The sequence below is a fragment of the Oncorhynchus kisutch genome, linkage group LG7, assembly GCF_002021735.2.
Source record: "Oncorhynchus kisutch isolate 150728-3 linkage group LG7, Okis_V2, whole genome shotgun sequence".
Taxonomy (NCBI): domain Eukaryota; kingdom Metazoa; phylum Chordata; class Actinopteri; order Salmoniformes; family Salmonidae; genus Oncorhynchus; species Oncorhynchus kisutch.
This window is the reverse complement of record NC_034180.2, coordinates 19,928,214-19,952,977: the sequence shown is the minus strand read 5'-3', so window position 1 is coordinate 19,952,977 and position 24,764 is coordinate 19,928,214. Positions and strand designations below refer to the sequence as shown.

General features: G+C 44.5%; 1 protein-coding gene across 5 annotated transcripts in view; it reads right to left on the bottom strand.

Moving 5' to 3' along the window:
• Positions 1-5,646: 5,646 nt before the first annotated feature.
• LOC109894294 (alpha-(1,6)-fucosyltransferase) overlaps positions 5,647-24,764 on the bottom strand; it is a 115,426-nt gene continuing 96,308 nt past the window's right edge. For all 5 annotated transcript variants that reach the window (XM_031828638.1, XM_031828640.1, XM_031828639.1 and 2 more), the window contains 8 exons: positions 21,025-21,146; positions 19,583-19,745; positions 18,941-19,055; positions 16,339-16,576; positions 12,168-12,414; positions 9,482-9,658; positions 9,063-9,213; positions 5,647-7,499 (listed from right to left, as the gene is read on the bottom strand). In XM_031828638.1, coding sequence (XP_031684498.1) covers positions 7,170-7,499; positions 9,063-9,213; positions 9,482-9,658; positions 12,168-12,414; positions 16,339-16,576; positions 18,941-19,055; positions 19,583-19,745; positions 21,025-21,146 — 1,543 coding nt within the window. In that variant the 3' untranslated portion in view covers positions 5,647-7,169. The remainder of the gene's footprint in view (positions 7,500-9,062; positions 9,214-9,481; positions 9,659-12,167; positions 12,415-16,338; positions 16,577-18,940; positions 19,056-19,582; positions 19,746-21,024; positions 21,147-24,764) is intronic.

Genomic DNA, 24,764 nt, shown 5'->3' with positions numbered 1-24,764 from the left:
CATTGTTGGTTAAGGGCTTGTAAGTAAGTAAAGTCTACTAAAATATACCAAAAACAATATAGTCCAATCAACATAAGCTAAATTGGATGTGGAAAGGGGGATACCTAGTCAGTACGGAGAATTAAGTTAAACCACAAGTCCAAATCCCTAAATCTCCATCCATGGGTTATTTAGGAGAGTGACAATTTTTGCTAGCTAGCTAACTAGCCAACGGAGGACACCAGCACAACGAGATGCAACAAATCAAGGTTGTTAAGAGAGGAGAGACGTCAATTCCAAGATGGCTTCCCTTAACCCTTTTTTTTTTGGTGGGCCAGGACCATTCAGAGTTGAGCTCACTCAGTTTAGCTCAACGCTGATTGGGTATTATTTTATACTTTATTTGTCAAGGGATCCCAAATGCTTGCTGGCTTCCCTTGCATTCAATGCTACATGTGGAAACAATGTCATACTCTTTATGACCAGACAGCATTATTTTATGTATATTTTATATTTTTCTTGGTACATTTCTGTTTGGAAGCCTGGCTTCACTTGGCATCCATAAATACACACCCCTGGAAGCCAACGGAGCGACAGTGATGAGGTCACTGACAGAGCTGGTATGGTACTGAGAAATAGTTGGTACAGACAGGCCAGTGATGTCGGTGGCAGAGTTTTAATATTCCAACAACAAATGCCCTTGGTGGTGCATGTAACTGCACACCGGTACATCGGAGTCAAATTGCTACTATGATGGATATATTGCGTCCGCCTCACATAGTATGATTGCCTACAGTTCATTTAGAAGGAATATAGATCTCCAATTGGAATCACCCTGGTCCATCTATCTGCTGTGTGAGATAGATACTGTAGGTCTGTGGGCAGACTTCAGGCAGAGAGGACACAGCAGGAGCCAGTGTGGCCAAACATCTAACTGACATTGGTGTTATAGTCCTCTGAAACAAACACACGTTTATCACTGACTGAAGCAGAGACACAAAAATATCATTTCATTAATCAAAAAGAGAATGAGTGAATGAAGCTGACAAAGTGTTTCTCCCTTCTGTCTTTGAGAGAGAACAGCTCAGTGGTAGCTAATTAGCAAAATAGTTGAGTGAAGAGACTGTTTAAATGAGAGTTTAAGACACGCCGCTCTCTCCGCCACCACATCACCGCATCTCTCTGTGGTTTAATTAAAGTGCCCTTTGAGTAGCCCCTGGTCGGCACAATACACTTTTCTCTGTAAATGGCTATATGGAGAGAGGGAGAGAGAGAGACACCTCTTCCTTTGATGAGTCATTTGGGGTCTGTCACTGAAGACCTCATTTGCTTTTACTTGTTGACAGAAAAGAGACGATTACCTCTCTCGTTTGCGCTCTCACTTTTTCTCTCTCGCTGTCTGGATACACGCATACACAGACAAAGTACCCCTCACATAAAACTTCCCAGGCTCACCAATAACCTGAACAAATGCAGTTTGACAGACAGAATAGCTCAAAGTGCAGTTGGTAATGACACTTTAAAAACACAGGGTGTTGTTCTTATAGTAAACACAACAAATGTGGTAGCAATTATCAAGGAGGTAGAATGTGTAAGTGCGTTCAGCTAGGGAAAGCGTACCCATTAAGCCCACTTCGATCTTTGGATAACAATTTATTCCTTGAAAAATTTTTTTTTTAATGTTCTGCTGTTTAAAGTTTCAACTCATTTCAACATTTGGTTGTGGTACAGTGCCTTCAGAAAGTATTCACACCCCTTGACTTTTTCCAAATGTTGTTGTGTTGCAGCCTAATTTAAAATGGATTCAATTGAGATGTTGCGTCACTGGCCTACACACAATACCCCATAATGTAAAAGTGGAATTATGTTTTTAGACGTTTTACAAATTAATTAAAAATGAAAAGATAAAATGTCTTCAGTCAATAGTATTCAACCCCTTATGGCAAACCTAAATAAGTTCAGGAGTAAAAATGTGCTTAAACAAGATACATAAGTTGCATGGACTCTGTGTGCAATAATAGTATTAATAATATTTTTGAATGACTACCTAAGTACCCCACACACAATTATCTGTAAGGCCCTTCAGTCGAGCAGTGAATTTCAAACACAGATTCCATCACAAAGACCAGGGAGTTTTTCCAATGCCTGGCAAAGAAGAGCACCTATAGGTAGATGGGTACAAATAAAAAGCATACATTGAATATCCCTTTGAGCATGGTAAAGTTATTCATTACACTTTGGATTGTGTATCAATACACTCAGTCACTACAAAGACACAGTTGTCCTTCTTAACTCAGTTGCCAGAGAGGAAGGAAAGCGTTCAGGGATTTCACTATGAGGCCAATGGTGACTTTAAAACAGTTACAGAGTATAATGGATGTGATAGGAGAAAATGGAGGATGGCTCAACAACATTGTAGTTACTCCACAATACTAACCTAAATGAAAGAGTGAAAAGAAGGAAGCCTATAGAGATTTGGCAAAAATCCAACACAACACATCACTGAGTTCCACTCTTTCATATTTTCAAGCATAGTGGTGGCTTCATCATGTTATGGGTATGCTTGTCATCGGCAAGGACTAGGGAATTTTTTTAATGATAAAAATAATCGGAATAGGCAAAATCCTAGAGGAAAACCTGGATCACAGTGAGAAATACACAAGGCCAAATGTATACTGGAGTTGCTTACCAAGACAACATTGAATGTTCTTGAGAGGCCTAGTTACAGTTTTGACTTAAAACATTTAAACTCAATATTAAGGTGTTCCTTATGTTTGGTATACTTAGTGTATATCGACTCAGGGGCTGTCAATGCAAAGTGTGTGCAAATCTGTCATCAAGGCAAAGGGTGGCTACTTTGAATAATCTAAAAATCTATTTTGATTTGTTTAACACTTTTTTGGTTACTACACGATTCCATATGTGTTATTTTAGAGTTTTGATGTCTTCCCTATTATTCTACAACGTAGAAAATAGTAAATGTCCAAATGTTTGACTGGTACTGTAAGTAAATGAGAAATGTCTGTATTTCATTTTCAATAAATACAAAAAATGTGTTTTCACTTTGTCATTATGGGGTATTGTGTGTTTTTTCATCCATTTTTAATTCGGGCTCTATCACAACAACATGTGGAATAAGTCAAGTGGTATGAATACTTTCTGAAAGCACTGTTTCAATAACATATTATATTCTAAACCAATCAGATATTTTGTTATTAAAGGGACATTTAAAATGTAAAAATTTATATTTTCCATCTCCAGCACGACACTAACATCAACATGTGAAAATGTCAAGTTCCTATGTTTTGTAGTAAAAAAAGATAGAGGAAAGTAAGTGTTTCCAATGACATCATCGGTATGCATTGTGTGATTTTTAACCAATTAAGAGTAGGCATTGCCTACTAATTGCTTAGTAATTGTCTACTAATTGGTTGACGATGTCATTGGAAACACTTATCTTCCTCTATCTTTTTTTACTACAAAACATAGAAACGCACCATTTTCACATATGCAGATGTTGGGGTGGTGCTGGATATGATGAATATGAAGAATAAACATTTCAACATTTCTCTTTGAAGTTATTTACAATTATGTTTAAATTCCCACTCGCGGCTAATTTCAAAGCTGCAAAAAAACATTGGTGTTGAGGCTACCCTCAGATAAACACATCTTTCAGATATTTTTAGTACCTTCTAAGTGATCTCACTTTATCTAAAATGAAGAGATGAATGTGCTGATGAGAATATGCATGATAGCATATTTCTCGAGAATTCATTACCCCTTCTTCCCAATTGAAAATATGGGTTTTCATGCTAGCACATCGTGCCTGCATGTCACAGGCTCACAGTAGCAACATAACTCGCTCAACTACAACAAGATAATAGATTTCAGGCAGACAGATTATTTACCTGTTAAATTAACATTGCATTGTTATACATAGATGCAATTTTTGTTTAAATTTGACATTTATCTCAGGTGAGTTTAAAGCACAAAAACACTCCCTCTATACAGAATGTAAATGACAACGTAGCAATATTGTTCAACATGATCAATACTAACTTCAAATAATATTTAAGTCTATAGTGTATATTTATACCCCAAACCATTGGTTTCCAAATATTTTATGGGTAGACTTTGCTTTTCTGTTGTTTTCACCATAAATCACTGTTGTTAATGATCTATGCATAGTCACTTTACCCCTACCTACATGTACAAATTACCTCGACTAACCTGTACCCCCACACATTGACTCGGTACCGGTAACCCCTGTATATATATATTTGTATATACATATATTGTTATAAAAATAATATATGTTTACTATATTTTATTTAGTAAATAACTTCTTAACTCAATTTTCTTAAAACTGCATTGTTGGTTAAGGGCTTGTAAGTAAGCATTCCACGGAGTTGTACGATTTGATTTGTTCCAATTAAGCTCGGTATGCTCCTATTAAGCTCAGTTTGCATAGAAACACATGGGGATAGTGTGTTGATATCCCTAATATTCAAAGAACATGAGCATAAATGTTTTTTTGTTGTTCAGATTTAAGTTGATTAAAACACATACAAACTACAGCTAGGCATATTGTGTATCTAGCCATGGTGCCTTTACCAAGATTAGCAACAATTAGAAACCTCTGTCCTCTCTCCAAGACGTTTGGAGTGGACAGGTAGTCGTTGACGCAGAGAGAGAATACTGTAAGACCAGGGTTGAGGAATAACAGGAATAGAAAACCTACAAGAGGTGGATAAAAATACAAACAAACAAGGGACAAGAAGATGACTATTGGGCGACTACTCATGCACTTTTGGGTGGGGGCATTATGATATTGTTTTTTATTCATCCAGGTGATTCTGTTTTTGGTCCACCACCTGTACCTTTGTAATACACAGCAGAAAGGGAGATTTGAATCGGTCTTCAGATTGGCCTCAGAAACACAAGTTGAACTAACCAACAACAATAGCAGTACGGCAAATGTGAATCAGCTTTCAGATCATTCATTGAAAGTTGTTTGCGTTATGGCCTTTGTTGCATGGCTTATTATCCAGAGCCCTGTGGGTGCAGGTTTGTGTTCTAACCAAGCAATAACACACCTGATTCAACTAATCATGTCTTGATTGAAGTCTATGATTAGCTGATTAGTTGAATCAGGTGTGTACTGGTTGGCAAGAACAAAAGTCTAAGTCCACATTGATCTCTGTGGATAACCCCTGTTATGAGTGCTACTGTCACGATGAATAGTAACTATCAGTTTAATTAAAAAACTTTAGGTGAGATTAATAGAATGTAATTTTACATAAGAAATGTCAGTTTGTAAGTTTTTAACATTTGGAAATGAATTCAAATGGATTATTTAAGAGGTGGGCTTATGTGGAACACCCATGGGCTTAAAGGGAACACTCGGTAACCATCAAGCCCAGCCTGGACGTTTCACATTTCATCAAATATTTGTATGTCTTATTAAAACATGTTGTAAGTAAAGTCATGAAACTTCACAAGAGAGATTCATCTTTCAGTTTATATCCACTTTTCTTACATAAAATTAGGACAGTATCTGTTAGAAATGTCTAAACTTAGATTTCGTTGGGCTAAATAGGTACACTTGCTCTACTCTGAACAACAAAGCATTTGAGTGGACTGTGGGAACAGACACAGAAACACAAACAAGTTGAGCCGATCACTTTATTTGATCTGCTTTTATCAAAGACAATGCCCAGAAACATAAAATATGAACATGTCTTCATGGTGGACAATAATCATATTCTTCGTTAATCATCATCTTCATCAATGCTATCATCATCATACGTAAATAATCATTGTTTGTAATCTTTTAAAGTGTAGTTGTCAATTTTAATTTTTCTTTCAAATTCAATAACATTAAAATAACATTTTAAAAAGGACATGAACAACAGAAAATGAGTAAGACACAGTTAAGTGAGTCTGGACTGGAGTGTACAGTTTTCTGCATATACAGTATTCTGCATATATAGTATTCTGCATATACAGTATTCTGCATATATAGTAATCTGCATATACAGTATTCTGCATATACAGTTCTCTATTATGCATGTAGTATTCTGTATGTACAGTATTCTGAATGTGGTATTCTGCATATACAGTATCCTACAAGTAGTATTCTGCATATACAGTATCCTACATGTAGTATTCTGCATATACAGTATCCTACATGTAGTATTCTGCATATACAGTATTCTGAATGTGGTATTCTGCATACACCGTTTTCTCTTATGTACAGTATGTATTATTCTGCATGTGCAGTATCTGCATGGCAAGGCCTGGGTCCTTATGGCTCTGACGTCACTTTGACACAAACAAAAACAGAGACACTTGGAGAGAAGAAGTACAGAAGCCATTTTCCTTAGTAGGCACCCTATTTGGACTCACACACACCCCACACACATGCTTGAATGCTCACACTCTCGCACACTCTCGCACCCACCAACGACAACAACTAAAAACATTAAAATCACTTATCCAAAAGCACAATATGGCGGTGAAAAATTAATAGAGGGTGGGACAGAAAAAAATGCATGAGTTGGCGTAAGTTGAAACGGAGTGAGTGAAGAAAGGAGTGAAAGGAGGAGAGGAAGCAGGGGCAGGAAGGAAAGGAAGAAAGAAAACAATTGGCTACAACCAATGTCCACAAGAAGAGAAGAGAACAGCACAAGGGGAGAGGCGAAAGTCAAGAGTTTGTTTGTTGGCTCTTACAGTTCACAATTAGTTCTCTTTGTAGTTATTTTTTCAGTCATCATTCTGAGGTTTCTCAGTCACTTCAACTATTATTTAAATAAAGAGCTCTGATTGGGCGATCCCTTCATCATTCCACCGGAGTGCTATCATTTGTTTATTCCTTATTTACGTTTTTTCTTTCATTTCTTTGCTAATTGTAGTCTTTTATTTTACCCCCCTGACGGAGTTAGTCACTGGAGGGTCCTAGTCCCGGAGGGTCAGGTTGGTGAGGAGTAAGTCAGATACCCTGTAGATACTCCGCATGCCGCATTTCACAAACGCGCACACACACACACTCATACACACTTCAACTGACCAAGACCCACACTCATTCAAAGTGCATTCCCCTTCGTCCCCTCTCTCGGGCTAAAGGTCCACGTTTTCTCTCATAAGTTAGCAGTGTCTGTCTGGGCAGCAGTCTGTATCTCAGTCTCTCTCTACTGATTCAGCATCTTGTCTGCCTCGGGGTACGTGGGATACTTTACGGTCTCGATCTTCTCCTTCACCTTGTAGGACGGGTAGAGGCCGGTGCGGCCCGTCTTGCGGTTGATGCCCTTGGAGTTGCCGTCCCAGTGGTTCCCCGCCACCCCGATCAGGTCGCCGGGCTCTAGGGGGATGTCGTCGGAGCTCCGGGGCTGGTGGGCGTACACGGCTAGCTGGTTGTGGGCGTTCTGGCCCCCGAAGTAGTAGATGTCATCCAGGGAGTGGAAGTGAGATGAGGCGTCAGGATGGAGGGTCTGCATGATCTCATAGGCCACACGGCACACCTGGAGCAGGAGCACAACACAATATACAGGACCACATGAGAAATGGAACACAGAGGCTAATATACAGTGCACTCGGAAAGTATTCAGACCCCTCTACTTTTCCACATTTTGTTACGTTACAGACTTATTCTAAAATGGATCCAATTATTTTTCCCCCTCATCGATCTAAACATAATACCCCATGATGACAAAGAGAAAACAGGTGTTTAGAAATACCTTAGTTACATAAGTATTCAGATCCTTTACTATGAGACTATGAGTTAATTGCCGATTTTTGAGGTTGGTGACTAATCAACTCATCCTCTGCAGCAGAGTTAATTCTGGATCTTCCTTTCCTGTGGCGGTCCTCATTAGAGCCAGTTTCATCATAGAGCTTGATGGTTTTTGTGACTGCGCTTGAAGAAACTTTCAAAGTTCTTGAAATCTTCTGCATGGAATGACAATCATGTTTTAAAGTAATGATGGACTGCTGTTTCTCTTTGTTTATTTGAGCTGTTCTTGCCATAATATGGACATGATATTTTACCAAACAGGGCTATCTTCTGTATTCCACCCCTACCTTGTCACCACACAACTGATTGGCTCAAATGCATTAAGAAGGAAAGAAATTCCAAATGAACTTTTAACAAGGCACACCTGTTAATTGAAATGCATTCCAGGTGATTACCTCATGAAGCTGGTTGAGAGAATGCCAAGAGTGTGCAAAGCTGTCATCAAGGCAAAGGGTGGCTACTTTGAAGAAACTCAAATATAAATATATTTTGATTTGTTTAACACTTTTTTGGTTACCACATGATTCCATATGTGTTATTTCATAGTTTTGATGTTCTTCACTATTATTCTACAATGTTGAATGGAATGATTAGGGGTGTCCAAACTTTTGACTGGTACTGTATATACACAAACACACTGAGTGTTCAAAACATTAGGAACATCTGCTCTTTCCATGACAGACTGACCAGGTGAATCCAGGTAAAAGCTATGATTCCTTATTGCAGTCACCTGTTAAATCCATTTCAATCAGTGTAGATACATGGGAGGAGACGGGTTAAAGAAGGATATTTAAGCCTTGAGACATGTATGTGTGCCATTCAGAGGGTGAAGGGGCAAGATAAAAGATTGAAGTGCCTTTGAAAGGGGTATGGTAGTAGGTGCCAGGCGTACCGGTTTGAGTAGAGTCCATGCACTGACGAATTGAGGCTAATAATAATACATTCCATTGAGCAGACAATTTTATCCAAAGTGACTTACAGTCATGCGTGCATACATTTTACGTACAGGTGGTCCTAGGAATCAAACCCACCATCCTGGCATTGCAAGCATCATGCTCTACCAACTGAGCTACATAGGACCTATGGTTCTATGGTGGTGATTATGGGTAGGACCTTGTGACCTGACCAGGAAAAGGCAGTAGTTATGGTACAGTATCACTCAATGGCGTATTACTTAGGTCTTACTATTGTATGGGCCTTGCCAAAGTAAAGTTTTGAGGAAGAGAATGAGGAGAAGAAAGGGGAGGAGGAGGAGGAAGAGGAGTAGGTAAGGTAGGAGATGAAAGGTCACCTGTGAGGAGAAGGTGCAGACCAGGAAGTTTGTCTGGGACAGGAAGTGAATATCTAGGATGACTCCTCTCAGAGAGTTCTCGGTGTAGCGGTTATGCAGCCCAGCAGACCACGAGATGGAGTTATCACTGATGAACTCATATTCTGGGTACCTGAGACACACACAGAGACCGAGTCATTCAGAGAGCTAAAGGACCATACAGATGTCAACGTGCATATGGCATTCATTCTTTGTATTGTCAGTACTTTGGAGCACACATCAAATACAGCTTCTCGTCATCACAAACAGGTCCAGAATACCACAAGGCAGTCCTGCAGACACACACACCCACACTGCCGGCGGCACGTAGACACACACAGACACACACAGAAACACAGACACACACAGAAACACACACACACACAGCCAGGCATACGCACTTAGCCTTGGCCTCCTGTAGTAGTGAGGGGTCGTCAGTGGCCAAGTAGACTCTCTTCTTGTCCACTAGCATGCGCCTGGCTAGGTGTTGGAAATGGTCCTCTACATGTACCATGTACTCCTCTATAGGGTGGAAGGCTGCCTCTGTCCCCACCTTGTCTGTCCGTCTCACATGGACCCTACAGGACAGGATATATAGGGAAGATGGTGAGAGGAGTTAGCGGAGTGTGTGGTGTGTGTCTGTCTGTGCACGTGTCTAAGAATGTGTGTATGTGTGTCTGTCTGCATGTCTCTACAGGTGTGTGTGTGAGTGATTTGTGTGTGTGTGAAGCAGAGCGCTCCTCTCCTAGAGTGAAGGTCATGGTGCTTTCTAGTGATGGATGGCAGAGTGGGTTGTTTGGATAGCGGCTGGAGCACGCAGCACTCTCCCTCTGATTCTCTTTAGCTCTCCAGCTCTCTCCCCAGCTCTCTCTCCAGCTCTCTCCCCAGCTCTCTCTCCAGCTCGCTCCCCAGCTCTCTCTCCAGCTCGCTCCCCAGCTCTCTCTCCAGCTCGCTCCCCAGCTCTCTCTCCAGCTCGCTCCCCCGCTCTCTCCAGCTCGCTCCCCAGCTCTCTCCAGCTCGCTCCCAAGCTCTCTCCAGCTCGCTCCCCAGCTCTCTCCAGCTCGCTCCCCAGCTCTCTCCAGCTCGCTCCCCAGCTCTCTCCAGCTCGCTCCCCCTCTCTCTCCAGCTCGCTCCCCCTCTCTCTCCAGCTCGCTCCCCCTCTCCAGCTCGCTCCCCTCTCCAGCTCGCTCAGCTCTCCCCCACTCTCTCTCTCTCCCCCACTCTCTCTCTCCCACTCTCTCTCTCTCCCACTCTCTCTCTCTCCCCCACTCTCTCTCTCTCCCCCACTCTCTCTCTCCCCCACTCTCTCTCTCTCCCCCACTCTCTCTCTCTCCCCCACTCTCTCTCTCTCCCCATCTCCCTTCGCACTCTCTCCCCCTTCGATTTCTCCTCTCTCTCAAATTAAAATCAAATCAAATTGTATTTGTCACATGCTTCGTAAACAACAGGTGTAGACTAAAAGTGAAATGCTTGCTTACAATGCAGAGAGAAAAATAAAATAATAAAATATACTAAAACAAGGAATAAATACACATTGAGTAATGATAACTTGGCTCTATACATGTGCAGGGGTACAAAGTAATTGAGGTAGATATGTAGTGTCTTTGGGATGTATTCAGACCCTTTAACCTTTTCTACATTTTGTTACGTTACAGCCTTCTTCTACAAAGGATTAAATAAAACAATTTCCTCAGCAATCTACACACAATACCCCATAATGATAAACCAAAAAAACAGGTTTTTAGAAATGTTAGCAAATGTATTAAAAACAAAGGTATTTACATAAGTATTTCAGACCCTTTGCTATGAGACTTGAAATTGAGCTCAGGTGCATCCTGTTTCCATTGATCATCCTTGAGATGTTTATACAACTTGGAGTCCACCTGTGGTAAATTCAATTGATTGGACATGATTTGTGAAGGCACACACCGGTCTATATAAGGTCCCACAGTTGGCTGTGCATGTCAGAGCAAAAACGAAGCCTTTCGGTCGAAGGAATTGTCCGTAGAGCTCCGAGACAGGATTGTGTCGAGGCACAGATCTGGGGAAGGGTACCAAAAAATGTCTTCAGCATTGAAGGTCCCCAAGAACACAGTGGCCTCCATCATTCTTAAATGGAAGAAGTTTGCAACCACCAAGACTCTTCCTAGAGCTGGCCGCCCGGCCAAACCGAGCAATCGGGGGAGAAGGGTCTTGATTAGGGAGGTGAACAGAAACCTGATGGGTTTAGTGGGACTATCATTTGTTTTTCAACAGGACAATGACCCAAACTCCAGGCTGTGTAAGGACTATTTGACCAAGAAGGAGAGTGGTGGAGTGCTGCATCAGATGACCTGGCCTCCACAATCACCTGACCTCAACCCAGTTGAGATGGCTTGGGATGAGTTGGACTGCAGAGTGAAGGAAAAGCAGCCAACAAGTGCTCAGCATGTGGGAACTCCTTCAAGACCGTTGGAAAAGCATTCCAGGTGAAGCTGGTTGAGAGAATGCCAAGAGTGTGCAAAGCTGTCAACAAGGCAAAGGGTGGCTACTTTGAAGAATCAAAAAAACTAGATTAATTTGAACACCTTTTTGGTTACTACATGATTCCATATGTGCTATTTCATAGTTTTGATGTCTTCACTACTGTTCTACAATGTAAAAAATAGTACAAAATAAGGAAACACCTTGAATGAGTAGGTGTTCCAAAATGTTTGACTGGTACTGTATTTAAATCACACCTGTTGCCGACACCTACAGTGTGGTACTTCCTGAGAAGGTTTTAGAGGAGAGAAGATCCCACTATGCACAACAAAGAGACAGACAACCCAGCACTTCACAGGACTCTACTTTTTCTCTCTTTCTCCCTCCCTCTCTCCCTCCCTCCCTCCCTCCCACAACATAAAAGGAAAATAACTGCTTTTACTTTTCAATTACATCTCTCAGTGGGGATAGCGATAAGGAATGTGTGTGCATGGGTGCTTGTATCCATTAGGACAGAGATAGATAGAAGGGCCAAAAATAAATAGTACGTGTGTGTCTCTGTAGGTGTATGTGTGCGCGCACGTACAGTACATGTGTGCTTGCATGCGTAGTGTGTCCACCTACCCTATGATGGGGTGCCTAAAGCCCAGTTTGGCGGTGGTGTCCTGGATCTCCTTCTCCAGCCAGGCCTGGGGCCGGATCAGGTACTTGACAAACTGAGACACCCACCAGACGGAAGGGTCACCATGGAGCCGGTGGAGGCGCTGGGCCAGGTCCTCGGGAATGGCTAGGGGCAGGTAGGGGGGGCGGGGGTGCAGGCTGTCCACGATTGGTAACTCTACCACCTGGACGTCTTTGTCGTTAGCCTCGCCTGCGGGAGAGAGAGAGAAGAGCGAGGGATAATAAAAAGAGTGGATGGAACGGCAGAAAGGGAGAAGGCAAGAGACCGAGGGAGAAGGCAAGAGACCGAGAGAGAGAGAGAGACGGAGAGGGAGAAGGCAAGAGACCGAGAGAGAGAGAGACGGAGAAGGCAAGAGACCGAGGGAGAAGGCAAGAGACCGAGAGAGAGAGAGAGACGGAGAGGGAGAAGGCAAGAGACCGAGAGAGAGAGAGAGACGGAGAGGGAGAAGGCAAGAGACCGAGAGAGAGAGAGAGACGGAGAGGGAGAAGGCAAGAGACCGAGAGAGAGACGGAGAAGGCAAGAGACCGAGAGAGAGACGGAGAAGGCAAGAGACCGAGAGAGAGACGGAGAAGGCAAGAGACCGAGAGACAGAGAGAGAGAGACGGAGAGGGAGAAGACAAGAGACCGAGAGAGAGAGAGAAGGCAAGAGACCGAGAGAGAGAGCCGGAGAGGGAGAAGGCAAGAGACCGAGAGAGAGAGAGAGACGGAGAGGGAGAAGGCAAGAGACCGAGAGAGAGAGAGAGAGAGGGAGACGGAGGGGGAGAAGGCAAGAGACCGAGAGAGAGAGAGAGCCAGAGAGGGAGAAGGCAAGAGACCGAGAGAGCGAGCCGGAGAGGGAGAAGGAAAGAGACCGAGAGAGAGAGCCGGAGAGGGAGAAGGCAAGAGACAGAGAGAGAGAGAGCAGGAGAGGGAGAAGGCAAGAGACAGAGAGAGAGAGAGCAGGAGAGGGAGAAGGCAAGAGACCGAGAGAGAGAGAGCAGGAGAGGGAGAAGGCAAGAGACCGAGAGAGAGAAGGCAAGAGACCGAGAGAGAGAGAGAGCCGGAGAAGGCAAGAGACCGAGAGAGAGAGAGAGCCGGAGAAGGCAAGAGTCCGAGAGAGAGAGAGAGCCGGAGAAGGCAAGAGTCAGAGAGAGAGAGAGACGGAGAAGGCAAGAGACCGAGAGAGAGACAGAGAGGGAGAAGGCAAGAGACCGAGAGAGAGACAGAGGGGGAGAAGGCAAGAGACCGAGAGAGAGACAGAGGGGGAGAAGGCAAGAGACCGAGAGAGAGACAGAGAGGGAGAAGGCAAGAGACCGAGAGAGAGGGAGAGAGGGAGAAGGCAAGAGACCGAGAGAGAGACAGAGAGGGAGGAGGCAAGAGACCGAGAGAGAGACAGAGAGGGAGAAGGCAAGAGCCCGAGAGAGAGAGAGAGACGGAGAAGGCAAGAGACCGAGAGAGAGAGCCGGAGAGGGAGAATGCAAGAGACCGAGAGAGAGAGAGAGAGAGACGGAGAAGGCAAGAGACCGAGAGAGAGAGACGGAGAAGGCAAGAGACCGAGAGAGAGAGAGAGAGAGACGGAGAAGGCAAGAGACCGAGAGAGAGAGAGAGAGACGGAGAAGGCAAGAGACCGAGAGAGAGAGAGAGACGGAGAAGGCAAGAGACCGAGAGAGAGAGAGAGACGGAGAAGGCAAGAGACCGAGAGAGAGAGAGAGACGGAGAAGGCAAGAGACCGAGAGAGAGAGACGGAGAAGGCAAGAGACCGAGAGAGAGAGACGGAGAGGGAGAAGGCAAGAGACCGAGAGAGAGAGACGGAGAGGGAGAAGGCAAGAGACCGAGAGAGAGAGACGGAGAGGGAGAAGGCAAGAGACCGAGAGAGAGAGAGAGACGGAGAGGGAGAAGGCAAGAGACCGAGAGAGAGAGAGACGGAGAGGGAGAAGGCAAGAGACCGAGAGAGAGAGAGACGGAGAGGGAGAAGGCAAGAGACAGAGAGAGAGAGAGACGGAGAGGGAGAAGGCAAGAGACAGAGAGAGAGAGAGAGAGAGCCGGAGAGGGAGAGATAGGAGGTAACAATAGAGTGCTTTTGACATACAGACAGAGAGAGATATAAATGATCAGATCTCCAGCCTCCAGCAGAGGGGTTTGATGCATGTAGCAGTGAAGATGCACTAAGCATCATGGTGTACATGAGGAGCTGTCTGAACAGCAGAACCCAGGGAGAAGAGTTCCTCTTCCCTCTCTCTCTCTTGCTGGTTCTGCCTGTATCCCCCCAGGACACCCTGTCTTACAGTTCTTATGATTAAGACACAAGACAAAGGTATTTCGTGGCCTGTGAGTGGTTAGTTAAAGCGCTTATTGCACTCCTTGACCCTTCCTCTCTGATGTTTTGGAGTGCTGTTGATTCTCTGATAGAGAGTAACAATTAGTGTCACGTGCCTCAAGGACAGTTTTAATGAACATTTATCAAAATAAGATATGAACGAATGACTTATCACATATGGGACATTCCCACGGAGGAAAGGAAAGGAAGAGAGAGGAAGAGAGAGTGAAGAAGGGGTAGAGAGATCCTTGAATTTAAAAAATTAAATAAAAAGCACACAATGAAAATAAGAAATGTAGATTTGAACGAACTGGAATATTTCACCAAACAAAACCAGTAAAGACAGTCAAAGCTCTAATCACCATTTTGCAATATATCAAATAAATCCAAATAATCATCAAGCTAAGAATACGGCTAGAGAGAAACAAACAGACTGCATGTGCACACCAGTGTCCAGAATTTAAATCTTGCGCTGCATTAAATATTAAAAGGCAATTTTTTTTCTCTCTCTCTTCTCACTGAAAGAAGTATTTAGGAAATTGCCTGGCCTGGCTTATATAACCCTGCTGTCAGATTTCAGTGGTGAGACTAGAGCGTTTCTCTCTGGCTGCACTAATAAATGATCTCTCAACCCTCTCTCCCTTTTCAGGCTAATTAGGAAAGACCTCAAATCTAAATTACATCTTGAAGAAATTAAGGGGGGGGGGGGGGGGGGGGGTTAGAGGGTGTGTTTGTGTTTGCTGTAATTCTTGCTGTGAGTGTTTGAGTGTGGGATAGGGTTATAATCCATCCACCACGGTAGTGATGTCTGCCTCTGTCCTTCTGTTCCCCTCTGCCTCAGACCTGACAAGGGCACATCAATGTCTCAGACAACCAATCATTTACCAATGTCGTAAACTACATAATGCTTTAACGATATTAATAAAACCAAACTAGGTCGATGACGGTCACCCACTTACTGTTCTGTTCTACACAGCCCAGTCACAAGGTGCAAGGCTAGAGTCCCTATGGTTGATTTCCAAATAGCACCCTGTTTCCTACAGTATATAATGCAATTCCATGTTCCTCTTTCTTCGCTCCTTCTCTCCCTCCAGTCAATCTCTCGTTTCCTCCTGCCTTTCATCTTCTCTCCAGATCATTTTATTCCCCCAGTCTCTCTTTTCCCTCTTTCTTCTCCTTTCTCTCCGCTCCTTCCTCCCATTCTCTTCAATCTTCCCTTCGCTGTTCTCTCCTTCAGTCTCTCTCTCTTTCCTACCTTCAACACTTTGTTCTTCTAGCGTCTGTCTCCTCTGTCCTCTCAACTGGAGGACCTACTTCAGCAGTAACACTGGGACAGGGAGACAAGCCCTCTGAACAAAGAGAAAAGGGTACAATTTTGCTGTTTTTGAGGTCAGTTCTTTCATGTTTGTTTGCCATTCTCTTGCTCAGGCACTACACTTGCATGCTTTGTGTGAAACAAAACAAATCTCTACAGTTGGAAGTCTCCCTCCCTCCCTCCCAGGCTGTTTTTCATCGTATTTTGTTTTTCATCTCGTTCCCAGACCTGTAGTAAGCCCCTTCTGATGTGAGAAGAAGAAAGAGAGTAAAATAGTGTCGGGGCAGACTCAAAGCTCCACAATACTCATCATCATTCTCCATGTACCACGCATAGATGTATAACGTAATTCTGTTTTTACGGTATCCTGCACACTGCGTGAGGTCTGTAGCTATGGACAGAACCCCAACAGAGGACAGAACGTGTTCTGTCTGTGTCTGGCCTGTTGTCATGGACACGACCCCATTATCAGAGGTCAGAGATCACGTCATGCTCAACACACCTGACCAGTGTCCGGTGGTGACCCCGGTGCGCTCGGTGCACGTCTGACTGACCGGGAGGAAGACGGTCTCCCAGCCTCCCGTGGCGTAGCGCCAGTTCTGGGACTCCAGGATGAGGGTACGCTGGGTGCCGTAGGCGATCATGAAGCAGTAGACCACGTGGTGCAGCTGGCAGCCGTAGCCACAGCCCTTGTTGATGTTACACACCAGCTTCCTGGCTTTGGAGCAGTCCTGGGGGTTCTGGAGGGGAGAAGGGACAGGAGGTGGGGTTGTTACAACACAGGGAGGCCTGAGGTGCCTGGTTAGTAAATGTTATGGTGAAGACCAGAGAGTCGAGGCATTGTCACGCATTTGAGAGCCAAAAGTGTATTTCAGTGTGCAGGGTCTTCTGCTTACTTTCTCTTTACCTTATCAAAATACAGACATGCTATGCTTTCTGTACTAGGAATACAGAGACAGACGGACAGAAAGACAGACACGCCCTAGTGGGCCCAGAAGGCTTTGACTGGCGTTCTACTTCATACTTCAAAACACGGTGGCTGTATGTTCTGCTGGAGTGGAGTCAGGGAGGGTCTGAAGGCAACATCCATTACCGTGACCATTCCCTTTGTTAACTCCTATCCTGATAATCAGGTCGAGAACATGTTAACAAAGATCTATGACTGCAGCTCTGAGACTGTAGGAGCTTGTGTGTGTGTGTGTGTGTGTGTGTGAGAGACTCGAGGGGGGTAGATTATGGGAAGGTCAACCGTCAGTCAATGGCAGATGATGGGAGATGTATGGTGGGGACTGGCGAGCATGGAGAGAGAGATAGAGAGTGAGAGAGTGTAGTGTGTGTATATGCATGTGAATGTGTGCGGCTGTAATTATATTAGTGTGTGTGTGTGTGTGTGTGTGTGTATTGAACGTATAAGCAGCAAAGGGTTAGTCTCCCTCCATTGACTGTGTGACTGGTGATGAAAAGCTGAGGCAGGGCCAGAGAGACAGGCAATACTAATGCTCCTCCATCACACAGCCACTATGTTATCAGACTAGCGCACACACACACACACACACTTCATCAAGTTAATCACTAGCTAGCTAGCTAACGTTAATAGCACACAGGGACTCAATATGACTAATTAACAACCTCTACCCTGCTCTCACCATTCCTTATTATTACCTAGCCTATACACACACACACACACACACACACACACACACACACACACACACACACACACACACACACACACACACACACACGTTGGGCCAGTAACCGAATGGTTGCTGGTTCGGAATACCCGAGCCGACAAGTTGAAAGATCTGTCAATGTACCCTTGAGCAAGGCACTTAACCCTATTTTGTTCTAGGGGGAGTTGTGCTACTATGGCTGACCCTGTAAAACAACACATTTCACCGCACCTATCAGGTGTACGTGTAACGTCTGCTTCCAGCTCACACTCTCAAACACATAGATCCCCTGAACGCAGCTCACTCTCCAGCTCACACTCTCAAACACATAGATCCCCTGAACGCAGCTCACTCTCCAGATCCCAATCACCTGAATTCTAATCACCTGTTCACACACCTGTATGTCGTTATTACACCCTATTTAGTTCAGTTCTTTGCACTCCATCATTCCATCATTGTGAGGTATTGTTTGTTTTGTGACAAACTTCTATTCAGAGTGCTGGTGGTCCTGTAATTGAATCCTCCAATGTATGATAGTTTTTGCCTGCCTTACTAACGAAGCCTTTTCCCTGCCTGTACTTCAGCCTTTTGGATTTCCTGTTATTAACCTATTGCCTGATCTCCCGGACGACGTTAGTAGCCTTTTCCCTGCCTGTACTTTTGCCTTTTTGGACCCCCTGTGTATGACATTCTGCCTGCCTCTGGACCCAGCCACCTGCCACCTCCTGTGGTCCTCTACAATAAACACCTGCTGCGCCCTGCGCTTGAAACCAGTTATCGGTCTCCCCTCGTGTTCAATACAGTATGTGACAATATTTTTTTCATATGCACCCACACACATACACGCACGAATGCCCATTTTATATAATATATTAGTAAACGGACACAGTTTGGGTTCCTGTCACTCCCACAAACAGAACAAAGTTGCATAACCTAGTTAGCGCAACTTCTTTACGAGACATACAGCAGGGAACTTTTGAAGGTTCTCTATGGTTTCTCTGTTGATTGACACTTTGTCGTGAGGCCTGACGCCATTACACGCGTGTCAAGAGGAGGGAGAGAAGCATCGCGCTGCCTCTGCCCAACTCACAGCGGAGACGGAAGACAATCACATCCTTAGCCGTCTTAATCCTGTTATACAGTACACTGGCAGAGGGGAGGTCTACCTGCCTCTCCATACAGACCTGCTCAGCCCACACACACAGTACAGACCAGCATTACCGGGACAGAAATTTGCCCTAATAAAAGCTGAACAGATTTGGATTTGTTTAAATGATCAGCTACAAGTCAATGTAGACGATTAAGTGACGTGCGGAATATCCCTATGTGGGTTGTAACCAGTCCCTGGTGTGTGGTAAAAGCCCATCCTAATCGCCCGTGGGTGTCCATACGTGTACTAGGTGTTGAGCTGTGTGGTGGACATTACGGTACCTGGAGGTATGTGATCCTGTTCTGTACCAGGTCAGACAGGTCCTTGGCCTCCTTCTCTCTCCAGTCTCCTGCTCCGTCAGCCTGGCTCAGGTAGTGCAGGTCAGTCATGATGGACCTGGGGTCAACACACACAGGCGCGCACACATTAACACGGGGTTAGAGGTCACAGCTGGGTCGTAGCGTTGCAAAGGCTCCCATGGCGAATTATGTAACATGTTATCCACGTGTGTTCTGGTGTAAATGTGTGTGTCTGTTTGTGATAGAAGAGAAGACACTTTCCATTTTTTGATCGACAACAACTTAAGCTTAAGTCACTTTTCCAAAATTGGATGCTGATCCTTTTCTGGGCATTTTACAACTTGTCAGTGTGTGTCCATTACATTTATGTTACCTCTGCTGGTGCCCCAGGTCATGTAGAAAAGTGTGTGTGCCTGTGTCTCTGTGTGTGTGTGTGTGTGTGTGTGTGTGTGTGTGTGTGTGTGTGTGTGTGTATGTGTCTTTGTGTGTGTGTGTGTGTGTGTGTGTGTGTGTGTGTGTGTGTGTGTGTGTGTGTGTGTGTGTGTGCATGAGACGAGAGCGTGTGTGAGCATGACCTCTACAGGTGCCCCAGGTCCTGCAGCAAAGTGTGTGTGTGTGTGTTACCTCTGCTGGTGTCCCAGCTCCTGCAGCAGTGTGTCAATGTGTTTCTGCAGGTCCCCCTGCTCCATGTGACCCAGCTTCTTGACCTCACTGCGGACAAAGTACCAGATCTCCTTCACCCCGTTCTCTATCTTCCTCCGCAGCTCTTCCTGGTTCCTACCTGGCCCTGGAAATAAGAAGAACACAGGAAGGGAAAAAGGTAGGACAATGGAAGGTAGTTTCACACATATTTATCATTCAATCATATGCATTTTGGGAGAACACGTATATACCATAACATACACACATAGTCAGCTGAGATTTTCTCTAGCACCATATAGGGGTTGACCTTAGACACAGATCCGGGATCAGCTAAGAACACAGGACATCACATCACACACAGTCAGCTGATCCCTTGAGCAAGGCACTTAACCCCTAACCTGCAGACTACAGCAAAACATGTTCTTTCCATTTCAATGGACGATACAAATTGCCCTTAGAGACAGATCCAAGGATAACTTACTCTCACCCTAAAGCAGAGATGGGCAACTTTGATGTGGGTGGGGGCCACCAATAAACGGAACTCATCATGAGGGGCCGCAGTGGCTCCTGTGTCTGCGTACCCACATCCATACCACTTAACCATTTAATTTGATTACCTGACAATGTTCACGACAAGTTTAGATAGCTGCCCGCTAGACTAACTCAACATTCAAAAAATGTTTTGCTGACATGGGCTAATTGAGTGACTGCTGATCCAAAACAACAACAGGTATAAATTGCACCTTGTGTATTCTACTATTCTAACTCTCAACATGAAGCTGAGTCTCCCCCCCCCCAAAAAAGCAGAAATCATCATGGGGGGGGGGGGGGGGGGGGCTGCAGTGGCTTGTGGGTCTGTATACCCACCTCCAGTTTTACAGAAAGGAACTTTTTAAAGTGAATGGTCCGCGGGCCTACAAAGGGCCAGTCGCCCATCCAGCCTTAAAAGGTCAAGTGCAAACTGTCCATAGATCAGTGTCTAGGCCTAGTGCCACAGACATAATAAGTGTCACAGAGGTCATTAAGTGCATGCTTCTCCTACACGGACAGGGCCAGAGTACAGAGACAGAGTAGCCCTGCTAATGTATCGACAGGCATAGTAGCCTAAACTGGACTATTAAAGCAGGGGTGTCCAATCCGGCCCGCGGGTGGTTTGATCATGTTTTCATAATGTTTCAAATGACAAAGGTTTGTAGCAGGCCGATGAAAGCAGCTGACCCAGAAAAGAGCATGTGTGGCTCGTGTTACTGTGAAGGACAAGGACGGAAGATTTCCGGCTGAAATACGAGGAAAGTGGAGTGGACAGGGAATCCTGCCTGGGAATACTCCTCCTCACTGCCTCCTGTCCTAATTTCCAAGGTGTGTGTGTGTGTGCGTCTCAAGTTCATGTGTATGTGTGTGCGTGCGCAATGTGAGTGTCATACCGTCTCCAGGCAGGCTGCGGTAGGAGTTGATCTGTTCCTTAGCTCTGATCAATTGTTCCTCCAGGATCCGCAGTCTGCCTGCACTCACCACCGGGCCCCCGTCAGACTGGCCCTCTGGTAACCTACAATACAGGGGGAGAGGAGAGGTTAGAGGTCAGTCTGGCTTCATTCACAACCTGGCCCTGGTAACCTAGAGACAGGGGAGAGGAATTGAGGTGGTCTGGAATAGGGTTGAATGGCAGGAACCCGGTTACCAATGGCAGGAAATACTGGGTTACTTGGGAGAAAAGTGATTTATTCTCAGGATGGAACATTTGTAAAACAGTGAGAAAATATTCAACCCTACTCTGGAATACAGCCTGGTGCAGGGAGAAGTGTAAACATACAGGACAGGGTGTCAGTGGTTAGCCTGGTTCTCTGTTAACCAACAATACAGTGGAGAGGTCAGTGAGAACACCTGGGGCAGGGATGATTTTTGTTTTTACTGTAAGTGTCCGGCTGGCACTGTGTGTACATTATAGGTGTGTGTGTCTGTGTGTACATTATAAGTCTGTGTGTCTGTGTGTACATTATAGGTGTGTGTGTCTGTGTGTACATTATAGGTGTGTGTGTCTGTGTGTACATTATAGGTGTGTGTGTGTCTGTGTGTACATTATAGGTGTGTGTGTCTGTGTGTACATTATAGGTGTGTGTGTCTGTGTGTACATTATAGGTGTGTGTGTCTGTGTGTACATTATAGGTGTGTGTGTCTGTGTGTACATTATAGGTGTGTGTGTCTGTGTGTACATTATAGGTGTGTGTGTCTGTGTGTACATTATAAGTCTGTGTGTTTGTGTGTACATTATAGGTGTGTGTGTCTGTGTGTTTGTGTGTACATTATAGGTGTGTGTGTTTGTGTGTACATTATAGGTGTGTGTGTTTGTGTGTACATTATAGGTGTGTGTGTTTGTGTGTACATTATAGGTGTGTGTGTCTGTGTGTACATTATAGGTGTGTGTGTCTGTGTACATTATAGGTCTGTGTGTTTGTGTACATTATAGGTGTGTGTCTGTGTGTACATTATAGGTCTGTGTCTGTGTGTACATTATAGGTGTGTGTGTCTGTGTGTTTGTGTGTACATTATAGGTGTGTGTGTGTGTGTTTGTGTGTACATTATAGGTGTGTGTGTCTGTGTGTTTGTGTGTACATTATAGGTCTGTGTGTTTGTGTGTACATTATAGGTGTGTGTGTTTGTGTATACATTATAGGTGTGTGTGTTTGTGTATACATTATAGGTGTGTACATTATAGGTGTGTGTGTTTGTGTATACATTATAGGTGGGTGTGTTTGTGTATACAGTATAGGTGTGTGTGTTTGTGTATACAGTATAGATGTGTGTGTCCCTGTCCTTCCAGGTCAAGGTGATTGTTGGCAGGCTGATTTCCCAGGGGCCTTTGCATTTGGATGCGCTTCCTCCCACCTCCCAGTGCCAATTTAATGCAATGATCAGTAGTGAGGTATGCCAGCCGACCATGGGTGTGTGTGTGTGTGTGTGTGTGTGTGTGTGTGTGTGTGTGTGTGTGTGTGTGTGTGTGTGTGTGTGTGTGTGTGTGCATGTGTTTATAATGATCAATGGCGAGGTGTGTGTGTATAATGATCAGTGGTGAGGTGTGTGTGTATAATGATCAGTGGTAAGGTGTGAGAGCAAACGGCGACCGCAGGGCAAATCATTCACTGGCAGTAGCAATTCATCACCCCACGTGCTACACACACACACACACAGAGAGAGAGAGAGAGAAGCGGGAGAGAGAAAGGCACCTTCAACCCCCCCCCCCCCCCATTGACTAAAATTCCATTACCAACAAACACCCACATCCTTGAAAGCCATCTCTGAGCTGAGCTGGGCCTCCCCTTCCACCCCCCCTCTATCCACCCTCCCTTCCCCTCTCTCCCTGCAGGACTAACTTATGAGAGGGCACATTTTAAGGGACAGGGGCAGGAAGCTAGGGCCAGAGGGGGGAAAAGTCCCCTTGCAGCTACTCCTCGAGAACAAGTAGATGAGAAGTAGATGCGGTCAGTTGAAGAAAGGTGTTGTGAAACTGCCTCCACACGTACCATGTAGAAGATGAGACAACACTGAATATACAGTATATCACAAAAGTGAGTACACCCCTCACATTTTTGTAAATATTTGAGTATATCTTTTCATGTGACAACACTGAAGAAATGACACTTTGCTACAATGTAAAGTAGTGAGTGAGTGCTGCAGTTTCAGGGTCTTGGCAATCTTCTTATAGCCCAGGCCATCTTTATGTAGAACAACAAAAAATTTTTTTCAGATCCTCAGAGAGTTCTTTGCCATGAGGTGCCATGTTGAACTTCCAGTGACCAGTCAGTATGAGGGAGTGTGAGAGCGATGACACCAAATTTAACACACCTGCTCCCCATTCACACCTGAGACCTTGTAACACTAACGAGTCACATGACACCGGGGAGGGAAAATGGCTAATTGGCCCAATATGGACATTTTTACTTAGGGGTGTACTCAGTTTTGTTGCCAGCGGTTTAGACATTAATGGCTGTGTGTTGAGTTATTTTGAGGGGACAGCAAATTTACACTGTTATACAAGCTGTACACTCACTACTTTACATTGTAGCAAAGTGTCATTCCTTCAGTGTTGTCACATGAAAAGATATACTTAAATATTTATAAAAATGTGAGGGGTGTACTCACTTTTGTGATATACTGTAGCTACCTCACATAGTGTATGGCCTGACAAAATATGAACTGAGTAGGATGTGAGAGTAACCGTGGTGACTGGTATTCCATGAACGCAGCAGGCAGCAGAAGCAGTAGTCTTATCTAGGGAGCCTGGCTGAGAATAAATATGTTTCTGTCTCTAGCATGAAATGATGCGTGGAGTTCTGTAATGGTAAACAGCGGGTTTCCCTGTGTGTGTGTGTGTGTGTGTGTGTGTGTGTGTGTGTCTGGTTGGTCACATCATAGTGCATGGTTGTCATCAGGAATGCACAGCCACAGTACAGAGATTGAAACAGGGGGAAGAAACCGCAATGTCAAAATGTTATGTCATTCTTGGCTGGTCAAGGATGAAATGAGCTGAGAGTCAGAGAGGAGAGAAGGAGATGAAGAGTCAGAGAGGAGGAGATGAAGAGTCAGAGAGGAGAGAAGGAGATGAAGAGTCAGAGAGGAGAGGATGAGTGGAGAGGAGGAGTCGAGGAGAAGAGTCAGAGAGGGGGGAGGCGAGGAGGAGAGCAGGAGAGTCGAGGAGAAGAGAGAGAGAGAGAGCAGAACCTGAGACAGAGCTGCATTTCCTGACAAAATGTCAAAAATATTAAACAATTAGAGAGTGTCATTTTCACAAATTTGAAACCCTTATTCAAGGTTTCAAAGACCTCTCTGATGAGGATAGGCTACCCGCCCTGTTGGGGGACGACGCAGAGAGCTGTGGGTTGGCAGCGCACTACATTGCTGCCTGCCATAAGTTGAGGGACAATGTCTGACAGACCAATCAACCTGCACATATCCTCTACTGTATGCTTATTGTTATTGTTAAATGTATGGTTATTTTGACCCTTGGTTATTGTTGTTACTGTTGACCCTTGGTTATTGTTGTTACTGTTGACCCTTGGTTATTGTTGTTACTGTTGTCCCGTTGACAATTTTGATTCTCATTTTTATTTATTTTTTACATTGTAAATATCCAAAATAAGCTTTGGCAATATATACATTGTTACTTCAT